Below are 20,676 nucleotides of genomic sequence, written 5' to 3'. Positions count from 1 at the left end.
TATATAGACGGGTAAAGATAGTGTAAATATATATGGAAGATAACCTCAACAGACAGGTCATCAATCTACCAAAGTGGCCTCCTCAAACATTCGCATCATACAATCCAGCGCGTCGGCCACCTCCTCCCCTTCATACTGTGCTGTCAGGCAGTCAATGCCAACGGTCAATTCTTCGAAGGTAACAGCCTCCAAGCGGGGACAAGTCGTCTTTACGCAGCTGAGGAACGTAGTCCATGAAGCGGACGTGATAATAGAGCACCCGGAGAAGGTCAGCGACAGTAACTGACCACCGATCAACTGCAGCCACTCTTGAATGTCCTCTAGAGCGACACCAGAGCGATGGATCTCAAGATGTTTGATCTCCGCCAGAGGTTTGACGTTCTTGAGCAGCGAGACCAGATCTCTGGACTGGCCGCTGATGGCATCACCAATGATGATCAGTCTCTCGAGCCGAGGCGCGGTTTGCATGATCTGGGGCAGAATCCTGTAGAGGTAATTAGCGAGGTGAAAGAAGTAGGGCTGCGTAACCTGCAAGGTAGCGAGCTCTGTCCAGGCGCGGGCAAGGTTTGGCTGCTTGTGCATTCGGGTGTATGGGCGGGCTCTTTTGGGCCTCTGGAACTCAGTATACCGGTGAGTATACAATGCCAGACTTTCCACAGGGAGCTCAGCCTCGACGAAAATGTGAAAAAGGATGTTAAGAACGTCGTCGCTGTCTAGGTACGTGAGGTTACCTTCCATCCAGCTGAGGCAGAGTTCAAAGCTTCTGCAGTTCTTAAGCGAGTGCACGAGGTCATCCTTGAGGGTCTTGATCTTTGGAACCGAGGTAGGATCCTTGATCAGGTCATACATAGTCACTCTATGAAGGGGGGTTAGAGGACCGAAGGGTGGCTCAATCCTCATTATTTTAACGTAGTTTTTCAATTCGTCGCACTCCGCAATTCGATGAATCCGAGAGAGACTCTGGTTGGAAAAATCCGTGCGAATAACGCGTAGTGAACGATTCCATACGGGCTCCAGAGCCTTGGTTGTCAACGTCCTCATATCTTTCGAAACAGCACGGAGAGAGAGCAAGTCCCTCGGACTCAGATAATCAGCCATCATGCAGATTAGCTCCGGAGGCAAAGATGTGACATCAGACATTACTATAATCAAAAAAGAAGAAAACAGTGAAGGTGGTGTTTGCGACGAAGCGAAGCTTGTAAATGCAGATGTATTAGACCTAACAAGCATTTTATATGGGTCTTCTCCAAAACGAAACAGAAATGCATTGTAGCAACAAAGGGTATTGTGTGTCGGTGAGAACAAGGAATAAGACAACGATGTCCTTGGCCATCAAAGAAATTCTGGGTTTCTCTGTCCGCAATGCATATGAAGAATGCCTGTCGTTCTTTTTTATACCAACAGACTTCAATTGTTACTCTTGACCACGTTGTTTGAACGGTGAGATTGGAAGAGTGTAGCATTGGGATGGCTGCTTTCACCATAACTTCTGGCTGGAATCATTCATAGAGCACCCGATAGACACACTAAAGTGTGGTCTTCGACGTGCTGGTTTTGGCATCTGTAGATGGGGTCCTCACTGTCTTCGGGCAAGTTTCGATCTCAAGGACGATGGCATGCCTTAAAGCTGATATGCTATTCGTTTCCGCAATTTCAGAAATCCTAGCTCAGGAGTCAGTCTCATCTCAAGCATAGCACCATTGTTCAAGGATTAAATCGTTTGGAAGCATGCTGACGTTGGTCCAGCTCCGAGTTTCAGTCTCATCCAATCTTTCATCTCCTAGTAGTAGCTTCAAGCTGTGAACTGATGAGATTGAACCTCGAGAGAAGCGACAGCGGCTAGGGATCTATACGCAGCGTAAATAATGCAAGCACAATGTCCAAGTGAGTAAGATCATGATCGAGTTCGCAGGTTATTGGCCAACTACCAGATGGAAGCAGCGACTGCATCAGAGAAGATCTACATTGGTGTTAATTAAGACAAAGTGCTTGACTGACAAATGTTGGTATGCAGAAGCTAGGACTTGGCCTTATCGTTGGCGCAGAGTTATGTGTCGTCTTTGAGAAGAAAGACAAAGCAGTCTATCACTTACTCATAGTTCAATTTGACCGAAGCGGAGGAAGTATGGTTCGACCCGGACACCTCAGGCATCACACATCTACCGCTCCACTTGATCTACCGCTATCTATCTCCGCCCGGCAGAAAAAGGAAATTTCCGAGATTTTTGGCTATCTTCGGGATCAGTTCCATTCCGGTTGAAACCATTGTCCACTACGAATTTGTTTTTTTTTTTTATTTTATTTTTTTTGGGTTCAAGATCCTCCCATTTCCTCTCAAATCAACATGAGCGACAAGAAGCGCAAGCTCACCGAGGAGGCTGTGAAGCCCGAGGGCAAGAAGGCCAAGCGCGACGAGAAGAAGGAGAAAAAGGAGAAGCGCAAGGCCAAGGATGTCGTTGAGGAAGTCAAAATTGAAGAGGCTGCTGCTGTAGAGAACAAGGACAAGAAAGAGAAGAAGGAGAAGAAGGAGAAGAAGGAGAAGAAGGAGAAGAAGGAAAAGAAGGAGAAAAAGGAAAAGAAGGAAAAGAAAGAAAAGCCCAATGCCGATGCGGAGGCCGCCGAAAACAACGAGGTAGAAAAGGAAGCACCCGAGGCTATGGATGTGGATGTCCAGGAACCCCAGGCGGAGGAGAAGAAGAAGGAGAAGAAGAAGAAGGAAAAGAAAGACAAGAAGGCCAAGAAGGCCAAGAAGGAGGACACGAATGTTCAAACAGATACCCCGTCCGCTGAGGCCCCAGCGGAGGAGTCCGCCCAGGGAGAGGAATCGAGCCAGAAGGGAAACAGGTTCATTTGCTTCGTTGGTATGCTTGAGACCAAGATGGCTGCTGGCGACGTGAGCTCATACATTTGTGACAGGCAACCTCCCCTACTCCGCTAACCGCGAATCCTTGACCGCGCATTTCGAGAAGATTTCGCCGGTATCCGTCCGCGTCGCAACTGAAAAGGACAAGCCGACCAAGTGCCGTGGTTTCGGGTTCATCGAGTTCGACAATTACGATCGCATGAAGACCTGCCTTAAGCTCTACCACCACTCTATGTTTGATGACAAGAAGTACCCGCCCCGGCGGATCAATGTGGAGCTGACGTAAGTGCCCATAAGACACTGGACACCGTTAGGGTGCGATGAAGTGCTGACTTACTGCAGCGCCGGCGGTGGCGGCAAATCGGAATACCGGAAATCGAAGATCGAGGCAAAGAACAAGAAGCTTTTCGAAGAGAGACAGCGGAATGCCAAGGAGATCACTAAGGAGAAGGAGCGCAGAGCCCACGTCGAGGAGACCGGTGAAGATGCCTTTGCGGGCGTCCACCCCAGCCGCAGAAACCGTATGGCTTAAGATCCACCTCTCGCCGGGTAGCGATCATAAGTTGATCAGTCTGGGCCAATCCCTGAAAAGAAATTCTGTGTTTTTTGTGCTCGCTTGAAAGATATCCTCCTGTTCTCTGTTTCTTATGTGCATACTTGGAAAGTGTCAAGCAGGATACTAGACTTGAAGAGACCAATTTTGTATATGACACGGCTCTGGCTTGACTATCAAACTATCTCTCGCATTGCAAACAAATCCAAACTCGTACGCTCACCGATGGCTTTCAATATTCGACAGTGAGGAAAAGGGAAGACGCTGAAGGCTGTGGTCCAACTCAGAAAAGACGCTCGTAGAGTGGTATTGTAATGGCATGTTACATCTTTATACTGCATTAGGACGGGAGGGAAAGAAGACACAGAGGGCGAGGTTATCCTGAACCTGGGTGGAATGGAGAAAAGAAAACTTCAGGATCATGGCACCAAAACAAGGAATGGGAGGGAGGACAACCAGCCAAAACCAGCAAAATGCGGGGCGTTACAGCCAAAACCCAGACGCCGAATTAGTTATTTATATTATAGGTCGGAAGATGCAGTGAGGGGGAGACGATCTACAGAATGACACATTTCTTGTTCTTCGGTTTCGCCGTAGGCCGGGGGTTGAGGACAGCACTGAGGGCAACTGGTTAGAACTCGAGACGCTAGCGCGGGGCAGTTTGCGAACAACAACAACAACAACAACAACAACAACAACAACATACCGAATGGCCTCGTCGAATACACTTTTCAGGTTACGCTGTGTGAGAGCGGAGCACTCCAGGTACTTGTGTGCTCGGATTTCCTTGGCCACGGCCAGAGCCTGTTCGTAGGAGACGGGCTCCATCTTCCTCTGGCGCAAAGTTTCTAGAGTGGCCCGATCGTCCCTCAGATCGAGCTTGGTACCGACGAGAATGATGGGTACGTTGGGAGCATGATGTTCGATTTCGGGGAACCACTGCAGGAGGGTCAGTCCAGATGTTCGGCATGCGACTTGGGGCAGGCGAGCATGGCCTCTCAGGGGTAAAGTACCTTGGCTCTCACGTTATCAAACGAGGGAGGGCTAACAATGGAGAAACAGATCAGGAATACATCGGTTTGCGGGTAGGACAACGGGCGAAGACGATCGTAATCTTCCTGTCCAGCAGTATCCCAAAGTCCTAAGCTGATCGGTCTGCCATCTACCATTACACTGGCAGTATAGTTGTCGAATCTGTGGGCCGGGTTAACAGGGTATTCGTATCAGACGAGAGCCTCCAAAGGAGCGGGATCACGGACACGGTGGGTATATATTCACCGGGGAAGGCGTTGGTTGTGTACGAAATCAGGAGACATGTCTGGCGGCTGCGTCAGCAATGGATGACCAGCAGAAGTTACCCAGCAGAAATGGGAACTGAGAAAAAACCACGTACTTTTCCAACAGCACCGTCACCTGTTACCACACACTGTAATCCAGCACTAAATGATTAGCTGCGGCTCGGTTGAGCAATATGGTGGATGTCGCTGGCAGGAGCTGACCTTCAGGGATTGAGTCGCAGGTCCTGTCGCCATCTTCGCTTTATGATTCTAGAGGGTATATGAACACAAATGATAAACACGGTTGCGACAGTCACGACAGATCGAGAGTAATGGCGAGTTCGACTCCACGGAAGCTCGAGGATTCAAAGGGGTCAACGGGGGGAGTGGGTTGCGTCGTGGCTTAACGGGCGGGCGTGTAACCAAGCAGCGCGGGTATCTGCTGAAGACCGAAAGGCAAATCGATCCGGTCAGGGAGGATTCACAATGCACAACGGAGATAACGGCGACACAACACCCAAGACACAAATACGCGGCCAAAGGTGCGAGACAGGAAATTAAGCAGGTGAAGTAAGAGGGATAATGGCAGGCAAATAAAAGAAAAAGGAAAAGATCCAAATGGAAGGATGAAAATAGAAAGACTAGGAAAGAAGATTGCAGAACAGGTGTGGAGGTGGAGGTGGAGGGAGGGAGGTGGAGAGGAGGTGAATGAAATAAAGAGAGGTGTGAATCAGCGGGTGAGAAATGTAAAGTAAGAGTGAGGGAGTCGATTGAGGAGGGGAGAGAGGAGGGGGGGATTGATCGATCAATCAATTCGGATTTGGTTTAGTGGATGAAGTGGATAATAGGAATGGGGGGGAGGAAGACCAAGTGTAGGAAAGGGACCTTCAAGGAAGAGGGGAAACAAGAACAGCAACTGATAGATAGCACAATACTGTGATCAAAGGAAAAGTAAGTGGAAGAGAGAGAGAGAGAAGGGATATACTCACGTCAGGGCCAAGGCAGAACTTTCGACAGGCAGGTGAATACACTAAATACTCCTTGAACAATATGAACAATGAGACTATTGATCAATAGATGCTTAGATGCTTTGATGCTCTGATACTTGATGCTTGGATGTTTGGTGCTTGATCTAATTGTCCCCCACGAGAATCGAGATAAGAGAGAGAATAAGAGAAGAAAGAAGAACAACCAGCCAGCCAGCCAGCCAGCCAGCCAGCCAGCCAGCCAGCCAGCCAGCCAGCCTGACTAGTCAAATTAACTAGTTGGTTGGGATTAATCCAATCCATCCTACAACTGGAATCATCATGAAGGTGGAATTGGATGAGATACTCGCGATGGCTGGGAAGCCAACACCAATCATAAGCGTGTATCCAATATCAGCCTCTTCTCTTGTCGAGAGCCATGATTTTCTCCTCCGTCAGAATGCGCAGTCTCTGGTATTGAATGGATGGTCCCGTTGGGATCCAAGGGACGGCGCTTGCACCACACCACCCTTGTGCCGGTTCAGGGGTCTGTCTCTTCCCAGCTGTCAAACACACCCTTCCGCCGACGTTGCTATTCCTATACCTGATCTTCAATTTTGTTGTACCCGACCATACATCGTACGCAGTAACGTTAGTACCCTTGACACTATGACTGGTTATATCGACATGGCTCACGGACCACAAGCCAAGAAACAACCCCCCCCCCCCCCCCCCCCCCAATGTCTGGTCCATGAATAAGAAATGAACAACAAAAGTCCTTGACTATACATCATCACCTAGTTCTCTCCTCCTGCAGCACCCAGGCGCAGACCGCCATCCTTTCGTCTAATATTAGATCATTAAGCATCGGCTCTGGATATGTACGCTGCAATGACGGGGATAGCTCGATTAGCGTTCCGATCGAATGCCGTTTCGAAGTACGGAGTACGGAGTACAGAGTACAGAGGACGACGTTATGTAGCTAAGCTCCTTGTCTGCAAGCGTCTACATACATGTGAACCTATCTATGCCTTACCTACTACGGAGTAATCTGTTCCTCAGCTGTACCTTAAACTGCTTACTGCTTATAGTTACTCTGTACTTGCCAGAAGTAGACTACAGTAGTCATGTACCAACCTCTAGATTTTCCCTCGCATCGTTAGCTCGCCTACACCAGACCTAACCAGTTAGTAGCCACCATCCGATTCGGTACTATTGATGTGGAGTGCAGAGTGAGGTCATGTTGATTAACTAACCTAACTTAACGTTACACAGCTCAGATTTAGTGAATATACTTCTTTAATGTACAAAGGTTTTCATGATTAGGGTCCATCCCATCCCATCCCATCCATCTACAGCCGGGAAACCTTGGTTGACTCGGGCAATGGACCACCACCCCGCTGGATCTCAAGAGGCTTGGCCATCAAAACCCCGGCCTTGGCCATGAACGCCTGATAATAGGGCGTTTGACTGTGCTTCACTAGGGCTTCTTGGTTACGGTATCTGCGATATGATAGTCTTAGTTCCAGGTTCCTACCACAGAGGAGCAAGCAGGGCAATGAGACAGGAGAAAGAGCTACCTCTCGACGACCACAATTGCATTTCGATCTTGATTGACAAAGGCATAGTAGAACAGCGTGTCGGGCTCGTTGGCCTGCACTTGGCGTGAAAGCTCGCTCCAAAGGGTTGCAACCTTGTGTCATGTCAACTGGCGGCCCATCACTTGATCGAAGGCGCGCAGAGAGATGAGAGGGAGTTAGAGAGAGGAAGGCCACTTACCTCATCGATCTTGTCGGGTTGAGGATAGGCAAAGACGGTCACGTTCACTTCGGTGGAAGCCATTATAGTGGTGATTCTGAGAGATCTTCTTGGTTTTTGATTTGATTGTTCAGTATTTCTGGCAAGAAGATACACCTAGCTTATATACACAGTGTCGACCCACCGAGGAACCCCAATTCTTAGACAAGAGCATTCGGATCGATTACAATCTGCCTCGGTACATGGGCCGCATTTGTCATCGCCGTCTCTTTAACTCCGTCCCTAATTGCGATGTTGAGAAATCCTAAATTCAACAGCCTTACTACGTCCGTGCCGTTGAAACCTTCTAGAACCGTACGGTGCGCTGGGTGGAACCGGGAAAGACTCGGAACATCCTCGGAGCTTCGGTAGCTCAGCATAGTCAAGAGACTTAAAGTTATGAAGAACTTAACTCCATACATAACTCAAGTTACTCACTGGAAGTTGAGTTTCAGCGTGTCCAGGACTGACTGTAAGGAGGAACGTGCCTGGCAGGAGAAAAGCACCGGCCACCCGCACTAAGCCCCTTCCGGGATCCCAGCCCACTACCTTACTAGGTAGCAAGTAGCAAGCCACACTGGCTCAGCCTCCCCCACCCGCCGCCTTGCCCGATCGGGTCATGATGATGCCTGAGTGCTGTGTGTGACTTGCTCCTGATAATTAGTTAGGCTTCTGCAAATCATCCTCCGAACTTCATACATACCTACATACATACATACCTACATACATCTTTTTTGCATTGCTGCCTCAATGCGACTTCATTTCCCCAACTTGTAATCACCCACCGCATCCTATCTCATGGCAGACGTTTCTGGACCTCACAGCGCCGGGCTCGACCCCGATGCGCCGCCATCCAGTGCTGGCTCTGCCGGCCACTCCGCAGCTAACGACCTACGTTCGGGTCCGCCCCCAACGATGACGGAGGAATTGAAGGCTAGAATGGATAAAGTCATTTATTCAGATGTATGGAATTGAAGCCGCAACTGTCGCTCTAAGTCTATTCCTTGTGCTGACCGCGATACCTTCTGTCACATAGATTGGTATCACCACTCTCCTGACTCGGCTCAAGCAAAGTGTCGCCTCCGCCAAGGTTCGCCTCAACCACATCACCACCGTGTGAAATCGCACAAATACGCTGACTAGCCCTGCACTGATTATCAGGACTTCTCTTCCTTCCTAAAAAAACGATCTGGTCTTGAAGAAGAGCATGCGCAAGGCTTGAAAAAGTTGTCCCGCTCGCTCCACGACGCAGCTCATCGCACGGAAAACCGCCAGGGCACTTATGGTAACAGCTACAATGACCTCAATCGCTTTCATGAGCGCATGGCGGATCATGGACTTCAATTCGCCGTCTCGTTGCAGCAGATGGCCGACGACCTCAATGAGCTAGCAACAAATATTGAACGTGGCCGCAAGCAATGGAAGCAGACTGGCTTGACTGCGGAGAAAAGGGTGCTGGAGGCCGAAGCATCCGCTGAAAAGGCAAAGGCCAAATATGTGTCATTGGCTGAACAGTTGGACCGTGTGAAGACGGGCGACAGACAGGGCGGAAAGTTCGGTCTGAAGGGCCACAAGTCCTCGGCTCAGCACGAGGAGGAGCTGTCGCGCAAAGTACAGAATGCGGATTCGGACTACTCTGCTAAGGTCCAAGCTGCGCAGACGGCTCGACAAGAACTTGTCTCAACCCACCGCCCTACAGCCGTCATGAACATCCAGAAGCTGATTTCGGAATGCGACTCTGGCCTGGCGCTGCAGCTGCAGAAATTTGGTGCGCAACAATATGCTTCCCCCACCCCCACCTTTTGCATGTTATCTGTGCTGACAGTCCGGAAGCCACTTTCAACGAGAAGCTGTTGCTGGGACAAGGATTGTCAATCAGCCCCCTGAAGGATGGCACGGCGAATCCTGCTTTGGCGCCAAAGAGCTTGTACGAAGTTGTGTCGCAAATTGATAACGAGAAGGATTTCCGTGAATACATTCTTAGTCACGAGAACAATCCTGCTGCAGTGACATCAGAACAGATCAGATATCAACGGCATCCGGTTAGCATATCTACCTGAGATCCTGAACCAGTTCAAGCTGACACATTCACAAGACTCTTGGTGGCTCTGGGTCTGTGGCAGCTGTCTCTGCACCCACAACGCAGAATAAAAGACAGTCGACTTTCCTCCCTTCCTCCTTTTCCACACAGACCCTCTCCTCTCCACAAGCATCTACCCAAACGTCAGCGCCAGCGCCGGCGCCGGCGCCCGCACCCACAAACGCTCCGGCGCCGGCGCCAGCTACTGAGACATTGCCATACCATCAAAATCCAGACTCGTTCAGATCACCGCCATACCAACCACAGCCACCTTATCCCACAAGCTCCTCTGGTCCTCTGGAGCCGCATCACGCTGCAGGTCAGCCACCTGTGCCGCCAGCTAAAACTCCCCTCCATGCGCACGGCAATGGTTTCCAGCCACACTTACCTCCTCTAAAGCCGGTGTTCGGTGTATCATTGGAGGATCTGTACACACGAGATGGGACAGCGGTACCCATGATCGTCTACCAATGCTTCCAAGCTATTGAGCTTTTCGGGCTTGATATGGAGGGGATCTATCGTCTATCTGGAAGTGCCACCCATATTAGTCAAATGAAGGCACTATTCGACAATGGTGAGTCTTATAATCTCTCGATCCGACGAATGTGATCTAACTTATGCACGGCAGACTCATCTCAAGTGGACTTCACCAACCCAGAAAACTTCTACCATGACGTCAATAGTGTCGCGGGGTTGTTGAAGCAGTTTTTTAGAGATTTACCTGACCCATTGTTCACATCGCACTATTATACCGACTTCATTCATGCAGCCCGTAAGGAGTCCCTCCCAGAACACAAAACTCAAGACCAACTCTGACCCATGATCTCCAGGTCTTGATGATGACATTGCACGCCGCGACTCCCTGCACGCGCTCGTGAACAACCTGCCTGATGCCCACTATGCTACCTTGCGAGCTCTGATTCTTGTATGCCCACAGCCATTCCTTTTCAAACACCTAGACACTTCTCCTAACATGTGACAGCATCTCAACAAGGTCCAAGAGCACTACACGCAAAACCGTATGAATGCAGGCAATATCGCCATCTGCTTTGGGTTCGTTCACCACCCATTCTTCCCCCTTTTTGTCCCTTGATACTATAAACTGACACCCGCCAACCCAGACCAACCCTCATGGGGGCCAGCTCCAGCGGCAACATCGCCGATGCAGGCTGGCAAGTTCGTGTCATCGAAACGATCCTCGTCAACACGTTCCAAATCTTCGACGACGATTAGATATGTTCTGATGGTGCTGCGCGGACATGACCAATCTTTTTTTTTTTTTTTTTTTTTTCCAAATCATCTTGCCTCCCCGCTAGAACCGCTAATCCTTGGATTTTCGCTTCACCTCCCTCTTCTCACGCGGATACCACTGCAATTTATTCCCATGTCTTTTCAAAGTCGCTGCTTTTGTTCTCGTTGTTTTCTTCTATGTTCAAGTTGCTTTGGAAACCCCGATTGGGTTTCAGATTTCTGTACGTGTATATATGCCTTCGCTACCCCACCTAATACTGGCACCGAGGGTGGAGATTTTGCCGCTCTTCATATGTTTACCATCTCTTCTTGCTCGTAGATGAGCGGTGAGATGAGTAAAGGCTCGCGTCGTTGACTCCGTGATGCGTCCTCTTCTTGAAGGTGTTAAAGAGGGTGTCTACTTGCGACAGGTGAAGTCGTATAGGACATTGAGATTGCATGTGTATATGATACATTGAACAGTACGGGAGATCGCCCAATACACTGATTAGGTGTATCCAGCGCGTTAGTGACCCGTGGCATGAGTGACCAAAAAGATTCTAGTAAGACAAGAGGTTTGATAGGCGAGCAAGAGAGCAGCCCAAGAACCACAAAGAATAAGAGTATATGATGGAAAGATAGAGAGAGAGAACCCGGCTAAAAAGACAAGAGACAAAAAAGGAAGAGACAGCAATAGACACTTTTTCTGCGGGGAGTAATGGCTCGTGACTATCGTATTGATACACAACTGCATTTTGGAAGACGAGGGAGGAGGGATCCGTAACCAGGTTTTAGTCAGGATTCCACGGCGACGGTTGCATCTGACTAACATGATCTCTGGGCTGTGAGGATGGCTGGGAGAGGAGGGTCCCCGTTTCTATGCCTCCCGCTCATGAAATGTTTTCACGCCATGCCATCATTGCGGAGCAGGTTGTGGTCAGATCACAGCGAGGACGGGAAGGAACGAGGCAACTGAGCAAGTGCTTGTATGAATTTACCGACCCATTCCCGCCTTCAGAGCCTCCAAGCGCTCGGCGAGGGTCAGACCAGGAGCGAAGAAGGGGCTGGTCAGATCGTCGACTGTGGTCGGAGTGGCGTGACCCCACACGCGCCAGCCGGTATCCTCGCCCGTCCACCGGAGCTTCTGGATGACGATGTATTCTGTGCAGTCCCGTTGCTTTTCATTTGTAGCCACAGCGGTGGAGTCCTGGGCGGCTTGTCCCTTGGCGGGCGCCGTGTACTTGCCGGCGGTCTGCTTGCTGGTGATGCGCACGACGACCTGGCGCACGCCCGAGTTCGGAATCTCGGGAATCTGAGTGGCACGGTCCGACACCACGCGGGCACCGGTCCAGAAGGTGGAGGCGTCGCGGTTGTAGTTGTCCAGGCTCCAGGTGACCTTCTCATTCTTTGGACGCGCTGCGATGCGTGAGTTGAGCTCCTTGGCTAGACCGGTGCAGCAGATCTTGTTGATGGTGGCAGTGTCGCCCCTGCAGAACAAGACATGAAGTAAGCATCGAGTTGGGATTATTGTCTATATTGTTAAGAGGAGTCAGAGGCCGTGGTAAACATGGGGCACTCACGCTGCGAAAGCAGTTAACATGCGCCGGTGAAAGTCCTGGGCGATCTGACGACGCTCCTTCAATTCGAGGGGTAGTCCTTTGTTGAAGTATCGGCTGTAGGCGATGACTCTGTATGACCGAGTTAATTTCCTGGCCCAGCAAGAGCAGAATACAGATTGACAAGACCCAGAACCTACCCAATGAAATTCTGGACGGCGTGCTTCAGCCACAGCCATTCCAGCCGAAGGCGTTCATGGCGCTGATGGATGAAGGACGGCATATCCTTCCACAACGGACGGATGTAGGTGCCGGGCAAGAGGCCGATATCCTGCGGAAGCTCCGATCTCGCCATTTGTCTGGTTCTAGTTCTCGTACTGGGCTGAGGAGGAGGCCTGATTGAAACGGACTCTGACGGGCGCACGCCGCCAGGGCGCTGGATGGACTGCGAAAAGGAACGAGATTGGCATGATGCGACACCGGAGGAAGCGAAAGAGGTGCTGCTGGCTCTGACGACCGCGGACAAGGGCCCCTTGGACAACGATGAAGCCATGATGAGCGGAATGGACACGCGAAGTGTACCTCTCTCTCTCTCTCTCTCTCTGCAACACTTGGGAGGGAGGGTGGATGAATTGGATGAATTGGATGAATTGGACGAATTGGACGAATTGGAGTCGAAACGCAAAAGAGAGCCGAATGGGGGAAGATCGAAACCCGCCAAAGTTCCGGAATGGTCACGTGCCCGCCACCGCCGCGGGCTTTTTGCTTTGGCTTTTGGCTGATTTGGCTTCAAGCCTTCGATTTGGATCGCGGGTGCCCTTGTCCAACTGGAAAGACGTCGGTTCCTGCCTAGAATTCTCTTGTCCGGTGGGATCAGCTGGTCTTTGATCTTCGGGCTCGTCAGTTCCCCAGTGATTCAACCACGATCGTCGCCGACGAGTTAATACCATAAACAACAAGGAAAAGCTCTGGTCCAGGGGGGTTCTTCTCCACCACATTTCAACCATCTACGACTTGGGACACCATAAATCTCCATTCTTATCTTCTCGACGTCCCTCTTCTGTTGCGCAACGGCCGCATATGCCGTGATTTCAAGGCTGGCTCCTCCTCGTCGTCGTGATGCTGCATCTGCGCCCATCCCTATTCAACAATTCCGGTCACCAGTTGCGTCTGACCTGATACCTTTGCCCGATCCCTCCGACGAATCGCTCCTCCAATCTACCACCTTCTATAACTCGGTGACGTCCATTCTCTCAAAGCTGGATTCCCGCGACAAAGACGGGGCCCCCGCAGCCGTCGTCCCGCCCTCCTCCCCTCCGGCCCCTCAACCCCCTAGCAGCATTGGCGGCGGCGGCGAGGATGGCAGCGACAGCGACGGCCACTCGGTCCCCTCGTCGGCTCTTCACCCCCGCGTGGCTGTCATCCTAGGCGTGGATCGCAAATGGTACCTGCCTCTGGTGATCTGCCGCGCGCTGAGCACCGTCCCGGCCGCATGGTGGGGTCTGCGATGTGCGTTCACATTCTTGGCCGAGCTGCTGCACATCCAACCCGGAATGGGAGGGGAGGGGTGGGCGGCGGCGATAGTTGGGAGTGTCGGGCAAGACTGGGATGTTGAGCGAAGATTCCGCGTCACCGAAGTGGCTTTGGCGATTATGTGGGTATGTAACATGTGTGCAAATCGCTTGTCTTTAATTCTCTCCTTCAATTATCTTCAAGAGAAGCAAAGTGTTTTGGTCTAACTCTCTCACAGTGCTGTGCATCCGCATATCTTTCTTACTTTTTTGCTGATTGTATGATGTCTCGATGGTATGTGTCCTTGCTCCGCAACTTTTGGGATTATTGGCAACAGCTTCGGCGGAAAGTTCGTGGGAACTGACTCTTACATTTTCTGCCTTTCAGGCTTTTGAACTATACCCCGCCAGCTGTTGTTATTCGTCTCCTCACTACGAACGGGTTGATTGCTTATATCACTTCTTGGGTCCTTTATCTTTCCGGGGCTTCTTATGACCCCCGTCTGCTTCTCCCTGCCTGGATCTCCATCACGACGGTAAGTTACCCCCCCCCCCAACACCATTGTTTATCCCCGGGATCTTCTTTCAGTCACACTAAAACTTGCTATCGCACCTTACCACAGACCCTCACCTTTCTCTACCACGCCACGCAAAACCATGCCACGATCAAGCGTGAAACGGCGGCGGCGCTGCTCGTCGTCGCGGTCGCCAGCTTCGTGAGCATGTCCTCCTTGCTCCTACAGTTGCACCTCACCCGCGAGAACGAACCCGAGGTGCCCGTCTTCGTCATCACCCGGAAACTCTGGGACTGGGCGGTTCAGATCTTCCTGCGCATGCGGGTTGCGGATAGTCGGGCGTATCGTCCGGGCGAACTGTAAAGACGGACTGCTGTAAGATTAACCCAGGTAGATAATGACTTCGTATGGGCCATGTCCATTTCGTGGTTTCCCTAAGTCAACTGTTCCCATAGCTAGCTACTACCTCCAATCTACCCCTATTGCTACATTCCAGTGTTCAAGATGCCTTGCCTTAATTTTTTTTAGCTAGTTGTGCATCCAAGTTGATCAAGATAAGCCCAGTATCGGTAGTATACGCCATTCGAGAATGCGTTTTAGCCATGAACAAATATTCCATTCTTGGACAATAGTACGGAAGTGACAGTCTAGGTCGGTATGTGCAGAAATAAAGACGATCGAATCACAGGAAATGAGAGAGATCAAGAAAAACGACTGTTCCTCAATCTCCACCTTCAGACACAACCCTCTTCAAACATAACAGACCTTCAACCGTCCTTTCAGAAGAAAACAAGAAGCTAAGAAAAATATCTATGCAGATAAGGGTATCTACCAACGCCTCGTTCCGTCATTATCCCATTCCAGGTATCGCAGTTGAGTCGGGACATAAAACAATATCAAACCCACTGCTGCCCCCCTCCTCGGTGCAAGCGCCTAACGAAAGTGCGCCGGAGGAGAGGAGGGGAGTTCAACTTGACAGTATTCTTTTTTGATCAAAGCTTCAGGCCCTGTGTACCGAGTAAAGAGCGACTAAAAGGTATTCAAAGGCAACAGTTTCGGCAAGCCGATCGACTCACAATCCTACCTTGCAGTAACGCCGTGGTGCAACTGCAATGGTTGGAGGGAAGCGACAGACACAGAGATGATGTTGCTCTTCAAAGCCTCCCACCACTGCTGAGTAGTAACGTGGACCGGAAAGAAAAGAAAAGAAGGGGACCGGAACGGGGACGTGACGACGGGGTGCTTAGAAACCGTGGACCTTGATGGTCTTGGCATCCAGCTCGAGACCTTCCTTCTTGTCGGTCAAGAACTCCTGAACATCTTTACGCTGATCACCCTGGAGCTGAATAACCTCGCCCATCTCGGTGTCGTTCACGATGGTGCCATTGCAGGCTGGATTAATTATTAGTTGGATGCCTAAAATGTCGAGACGTGGCGGGCCTAGTTGAGACGTACCGAACTTTTTCTTGATCACCTTCAAGATCTTCTTCTGGTCAAACTTCTTCGGAAGACCCTGGACCGTAGTCAAGGTCTTACGACCATTGCGCTCTGCAGATCGTTGTTAGCCTCTGGTTTCGTATCGGACGGCATGGACGAGATGTCACCACAGCCAACGAGCAGTGAGCAGTGAGACGGCGACAGCATGGGTGGAAAACGCAAGATAGATTGATTATGACGTACGTTGAATCCGTATATGGATGTAGTTTTGAGACTGCTTGGTCTCGCCGGTGTCTTCGTCAGCTTCGGCGAAGGGGTCTGTGGAAAAGGAGCATGTGTCAGCCTCAGGCTCATGACCTAGCATTACCCCGCCAAAAAGTGATGCGAAACCGACCACCTTCCAGATTACCAGCCGAATGGCGGTTCTGCGCCACCGAGTGACATTCAGTCTATCCTTGAAAAGAATAAACCGTTGTACAGCAAGCTGGGCAGCATGCGAAGGGGTGTTTTCGCAATAAACGTCGACGTTGCCCACAGAGGAGGGGGAGGTGGCGAGCGACTTACCGAAGGTCTTAAGGTTTTCGATGGACATAAACTCGGCCTTTCGTCGTAAACGGCCCTTAAAAGCGGTATAGGTAAAGTGAGCGGAGGGGCGAGAATAAATATCTCTGTTAAAGCGGGGGAGCGATTGCGAGTCGTTGGAGACTGAGTGAGGTTCTTGAAGATGGAGTGTAGGGTGGGAAGGTCGGGAAGGAAGCAAAGAGAAGAACAGAAGAGCCTTTTGAGGGGCGCGGCTTGCATTTAGCGCCCTTGTGGGGGAAGGCGGTGTGGTGTGGGCCTGACTAAGCCCAGCCGGGCAGTCTGACTCTGGCTCAGTTTCTGGTATAAGTACAGTACGCCGTACAGAAAATACTAATTATCTATCATCCATCATCGGGCATCCGGTGGGCTATCGTCCGCCTGTCAAAGAAGGCTTGAAAGAGGCGTCTGGCTCTTCAGGGTTTAATTGGTTTGAGGTGAAAGTTCATGTTTGGTGGCAACCTGGAACCTTCTTCGGCGCATTGCACCCGGCTGCGTCTCCCCACTCACCACCAATACTTTTCGTGACGCTGCCGACGTAGCCCTTACGCACTGGCTGTTTGGCTGTGTTCCAGCCAGCCAGTCTGTACTGGGGTTTAATTCCAGACTGTCAGATTCTCAGAAGGCTGGCTATATGTACACATTTGCCCGCCAAGTTAATTATACTTTGAAGCTGTTCCTCAGCCTCTTGTCCTTGTTTGCCTTCGCATTAGTCTCTTTTGCTCGGTCTTTCCAGCTTCAATGCATGCATGCACTTCGCAACCATTTTAAGTTGCCACTGTCCCTTGTACTCCCCCATGCGTGGCGATAGCGAGCGCTAGCAGATATGACATTATGGTATTTCTGGTATTATAGTATTCGTACAGAACCGTCGAATTCCCCTGTACAAGCGAGCAAAGCTCCCTGGCTATGAAGCCGCAACACTAACCCCATTGACTGTTCCACTTCCCAATCGGTAACGCTCGGATATGCTGTATGATTTCAATTGCAAATTCGGAAACGCCATGAATTAATTGTGTACCAAAAGACTTTCGCATGGGTATGTTTGAACGGGCTTCCCTCAAGGAGAAGGCGAAGGCGAAGGAGCAGCAGCACCACGCGCGGTCTGAGGAGGCAGGAAGATGGGGAAGTAGGTCTGCATGATTTCGATCAGCAACGAGGTAAAGGACCATGCGACTGCTGCTGCAACGCAGAACAACACATACCACGACCAAAGCCATCACTAGGAACGCGCGTCGTTAGTCAGTCATCCATACTCTATTGTCTTGGAGGCTGGGGTGCACGAACAGGACATCAATACAGACATATAAGCCGGGGTAGAAGCGTTTCTCTTCTGGTCTGGGGTCTCACCCAGCCAGCTCTGGAGAGAGAAGACGAAAGACACCCTATGAATGTGTTAAAAAGATAGCCACTCTGAAAGGTCGCTAGAAATATACCATCCGATCATTCTGATTGAGCCCCGGCAATTAGCTACACGGGTCGAATTGATGTCTCAAAGATCAGTTCCCTGCTCACCTGTTCCTGGTAAACATCTAAAGAGAAGCCGATTAATATCTTCTGGCTGTAAAGCGCGGAGCTGGACCGCAACTTACCGCAGCCATGGGCATGGTGCTAGACATCGCGCCTGTTCCAAAACATCAATACGAGCCCAACTGCGCCTTATAGTAATATGTCTCTTTATCGCTCGTTACGTACTGGACATGTCGGCCTCATTCTTGTCTTTCGGCGGATCAATGTAGGGGATGGCTAAGATGCGACGTCAGCATCAGCAAGAGTGCGCTTCCGACGAGGTTCAAGGCTTGGGAGCAGTCAACATACCGAGATCCAACCTGCGCATATCCTTCTTGGTCGACATTTTGTGATATTCTGATTGTTATCTCAGTCCTGTTTCGGCCTGGGGGGCGTAAATCCGGGGTGAGAGGCAGTTGAACTGGCCAACCAAGCGACCAGCGCCGCCAAGCCCGAAAGCGGAAAGGCCGCTCGCTGGTGCAGTGCTTTCCATACTGCCACCATATCTGAGTCCCCGGCTTTATCTCCCTATCAGACCTCTACTCTACGTAATCTTTGGATAACACCGGATGTCAGGCACTCCTACTTGAGCCGAGCATCAGTATCTCTCAGATCTACATACCATTAGGGTTATCATGTTGATCATAAGTTCTCGCGCAAAGATGCCTGCAAACGAGAACATCCGCTCTACCGGAACGCGACCGCTCGCCTCCGAGAGAAGGCAACCTTGGTCTTTTGGCTCGCTTGGAGTGGCCATTGAAACTTCCCGGGCCTGTGTTGCATATCCGATCTGGCCCCTTAACTGGAACTTAGCTGCTCCAATGGCATCAACCATCCAAGACACCTCCAGGTACTATGTGATCACGAGAAGTTTGTTTGACTCTCGGGGAATTGCGCAAGCACAGTCAATGGCGGAAGATCGACAACAGCCCAAATGTAAGGCAACTCAAGTGCTGTCTTCTGGTCCTTGAGCCTTGACTGGTCATCACGTACCAGGATGGAAATGCACGGTCCCCTTGTTTGATCTCTTGTACTACCTGAGACCGACTGATCTATCGCGGGATAAGAAGCATACCTATTCTATCGGTACATCTTTTTCAAATGACAGATACGAAGCTTAGTCACTGACGTGGAGCTGATCCGCAAGTGTGGCCAAAGCATTGAAATGCGCCTTCTCCGGGGTTCATTCGGATTGGGACTGTAAGTTACTATGTACTTGTGTGACAATGACACCTCCGGAGGCGCTTGTCGAGACTCAAATCTGATCCGACTGCGTAGGACTGCATCCTGCAGGTCGCTGAGATGGTGATTGTTCTGTCAGAGAATGAATGGGTTATGGTGTGAGGATCCATCCCGGTCTGTGCTTTGGCAAATCTCGGGCAATAAATTACACCCTCCGGCGACCAAAAGGACACTTGGGCCTCTGGTTCGATTCTCGATCATTACATGGATGGTGCGTGATGTTGTGTGCTGCTCAGGTGAAGATGAGATCTGGGGATAAATGGGTACTACGGATAGATACTACGTAGACATTGTACTGAAGAGAGAGAACGGGCCACGTGAGAATTAGGCCATACCGGTTAGTGGGAGGAAGGAAGGTCGACAGAATATACTATGGTGGTTAGTTAGCCATGGAATTGGGATAAAGTGCGGAGAAGGATGACCAGATGAAAATGGTGCATCCATCATACCACATAATATCATGCCACTTGAGAGGGGCAAGACGCCAACACCCCGTTCCCAGAAAGGTTCTCTTGAGTCTTGACGGGACTCTTGAGTCCTTGACTGTTTCCAAACCCCTCGGACGGCAATCGGTCCCGGGAAATGGGTCACAGAGCCCGATGGCTGAATTGGAGAAATCTGTGGCCCACAATGAATGGAGTGAGGTGGATTCATCTCTGAGTAGTAGTTCAAAAAAGGGGAGTTGCAGAATACTTAGAATTGCAGCTTGCATTCGATAAGAGTCCAGGAGACACAGAATAATGATGATTATCGTAGGTAACCGGGCATTTGCCATTATAGGTTCTGGGCGTAGGGTCGGTTTCAGCCGGTCAGGGCACAGGCACACTACGCGATAGACTAGGCTAGATGGTTCACTGGCACATTTGAAGATCCCAGATGCGCTCACCGTATGTTCGGAAGTAGGACAACCCGAGGAAAAGATTTCATCCCCAGTTCAGAATCATCCTAGCCCAGTATGCACTGTCTGTTTGACTGCCCACGTAGTCTGGCAGTAGGTAGTATGTAACTAGTAGGTGATAGGTACGTGGTACGGAGTCTGTGGTGCATCATACTATGAGTGCTTCTTTCCTCCTCCTTTTGCAGCTCTTTCCCATCCCATGTGGGCTCATATGTACTCCGTACACGTATCACCCAGCTTACTCCGTATGTACAGCACCTGCTGTGCTGATGGCAGCAGGTTCAGTGCTCCAGATACTGCGAAGACCAAGTACTCTCCGTGCGGGCGCAGGGATTAGCGCACGCCAGGGGGAAGATCTGCGGAAGATGATTAGGCTAGCCCGTTGGAGAAAGTCGTTTGTGCCAGGCTCCTTGTGGTTGAACCCTCCTGAACTAGGTACTGAGCATTCAACCGTGTGTGTAGTTATCTTGCTAGCGACTGGCCCTGACCATGTCCGATCCCGTTGATTAAAGAATGGGGTCATATGCCGCGATATCATCAGCTAATCGCGTGGATGTGCAGACAAGCAGGCCGATCCAGTGAGTGTGCTGTGGTCATCCCATCAAATGATGCCAAGAGAACCCTTTGTTAAAAATGGGGCTTGGAATCCCACGGGGGCTATTCG

General features: G+C 50.6%; 8 protein-coding genes across 8 annotated transcripts; 3 read left to right on the top strand and 5 right to left on the bottom strand.

Moving 5' to 3' along the window:
- Window positions 1–60: 60 nt before the first annotated feature.
- On the bottom strand, window positions 61–849 carry BO66DRAFT_467207 (uncharacterized protein; the record flags this gene model as incomplete). The annotated part of the gene is made up of 1 exon (XM_025652545.1): window positions 61–849. One exon carries the CDS (start codon window positions 847–849, stop codon window positions 61–63), a length of 789 nt encoding a protein of 262 aa, XP_025509344.1.
- Window positions 850–2,275: 1,426 nt separating this feature from the next.
- On the top strand, window positions 2,276–3,608 carry BO66DRAFT_387391 (RNA-binding protein). Its single transcript, XM_025646292.1, has 3 exons — window positions 2,276–2,861; window positions 2,917–3,145; window positions 3,206–3,608. The coding sequence occupies exons 1-3, from the start codon at window positions 2,345–2,347 to the stop codon at window positions 3,393–3,395; spliced, it is 936 nt and encodes a 311-aa protein (XP_025509343.1). The 5' UTR covers window positions 2,276–2,344; the 3' UTR covers window positions 3,396–3,608.
- Window positions 3,609–3,864: 256 nt separating this feature from the next.
- On the bottom strand, window positions 3,865–5,082 carry racA (putative Rho GTPase Rac). Its single transcript, XM_025641764.1, has 6 exons — window positions 4,916–5,082; window positions 4,810–4,842; window positions 4,676–4,734; window positions 4,430–4,610; window positions 4,123–4,355; window positions 3,865–4,033 (listed from the first exon to the last, which is right to left on the bottom strand). The coding sequence occupies exons 1-6, from the start codon at window positions 4,946–4,948 to the stop codon at window positions 3,973–3,975; spliced, it is 600 nt and encodes a 199-aa protein (XP_025509342.1). The 5' UTR covers window positions 4,949–5,082; the 3' UTR covers window positions 3,865–3,972.
- Window positions 5,083–6,895: 1,813 nt separating this feature from the next.
- Window positions 6,896–7,548, bottom strand: BO66DRAFT_387388 (putative quinol monooxygenase). The gene is made up of 3 exons (XM_025646291.1): window positions 7,438–7,548; window positions 7,239–7,351; window positions 6,896–7,161 (listed from the first exon to the last, which is right to left on the bottom strand). Exons 1-3 carry the CDS (start codon window positions 7,498–7,500, stop codon window positions 7,011–7,013), a joined length of 327 nt encoding a protein of 108 aa, XP_025509341.1. The 5' UTR covers window positions 7,501–7,548; the 3' UTR covers window positions 6,896–7,010.
- A 625-nt stretch (window positions 7,549–8,173) lies between these two features.
- On the top strand, window positions 8,174–10,826 carry rgd1 (putative Rho GTPase activator (Rgd1)). Its single transcript, XM_025646290.1, has 9 exons — window positions 8,174–8,418; window positions 8,492–8,545; window positions 8,617–9,223; window positions 9,289–9,497; window positions 9,551–10,109; window positions 10,164–10,307; window positions 10,366–10,460; window positions 10,518–10,588; window positions 10,657–10,826. Exons 1-9 carry the CDS (start codon window positions 8,254–8,256, stop codon window positions 10,766–10,768), a joined length of 2,016 nt encoding a protein of 671 aa, XP_025509340.1. The 5' UTR covers window positions 8,174–8,253; the 3' UTR covers window positions 10,769–10,826.
- An 839-nt stretch (window positions 10,827–11,665) lies between these two features.
- On the bottom strand, window positions 11,666–12,964 carry BO66DRAFT_10067 (uncharacterized protein). Its single transcript, XM_025641746.1, has 3 exons — window positions 12,522–12,964; window positions 12,346–12,453; window positions 11,666–12,252 (listed from the first exon to the last, which is right to left on the bottom strand). Exons 1-3 carry the CDS (start codon window positions 12,872–12,874, stop codon window positions 11,760–11,762), a joined length of 954 nt encoding a protein of 317 aa, XP_025509339.1. The 5' UTR covers window positions 12,875–12,964; the 3' UTR covers window positions 11,666–11,759.
- A 583-nt stretch (window positions 12,965–13,547) lies between these two features.
- On the top strand, window positions 13,548–14,710 carry BO66DRAFT_310169 (uncharacterized protein; the record flags this gene model as incomplete). Its single annotated transcript, XM_025643275.1, has 4 exons — window positions 13,548–13,979; window positions 14,072–14,133; window positions 14,221–14,368; window positions 14,456–14,710. Coding segments are annotated over 4 exons (897 nt in total), but the record flags the coding sequence as incomplete, so codon positions are not given.
- An 880-nt stretch (window positions 14,711–15,590) lies between these two features.
- Window positions 15,591–18,218, bottom strand: BO66DRAFT_407320 (SUI1 family translation initiation factor; the record flags this gene model as incomplete). The annotated part of the gene is made up of 9 exons (XM_025649054.1): window positions 15,591–15,739; window positions 15,803–15,895; window positions 16,028–16,102; window positions 17,565–17,585; window positions 17,651–17,748; window positions 17,879–17,895; window positions 17,956–17,987; window positions 18,059–18,109; window positions 18,182–18,218. The coding sequence occupies 9 exons, from the start codon at window positions 18,216–18,218 to the stop codon at window positions 15,591–15,593; spliced, it is 573 nt and encodes a 190-aa protein (XP_025509337.1).
- Window positions 18,219–20,676: the final 2,458 nt, after the last annotated feature.

This window comes from Aspergillus aculeatinus (assembly GCF_003184765.1).
Source record: "Aspergillus aculeatinus CBS 121060 unplaced genomic scaffold BO66scaffold_1, whole genome shotgun sequence".
Classification (NCBI taxonomy): Eukaryota; Fungi; Ascomycota; class Eurotiomycetes; order Eurotiales; family Aspergillaceae; genus Aspergillus; species Aspergillus aculeatinus.
The sequence above is the reverse complement of the archived record's forward strand: the minus strand, read 5'-3'. Positions and strand labels throughout refer to the sequence as shown.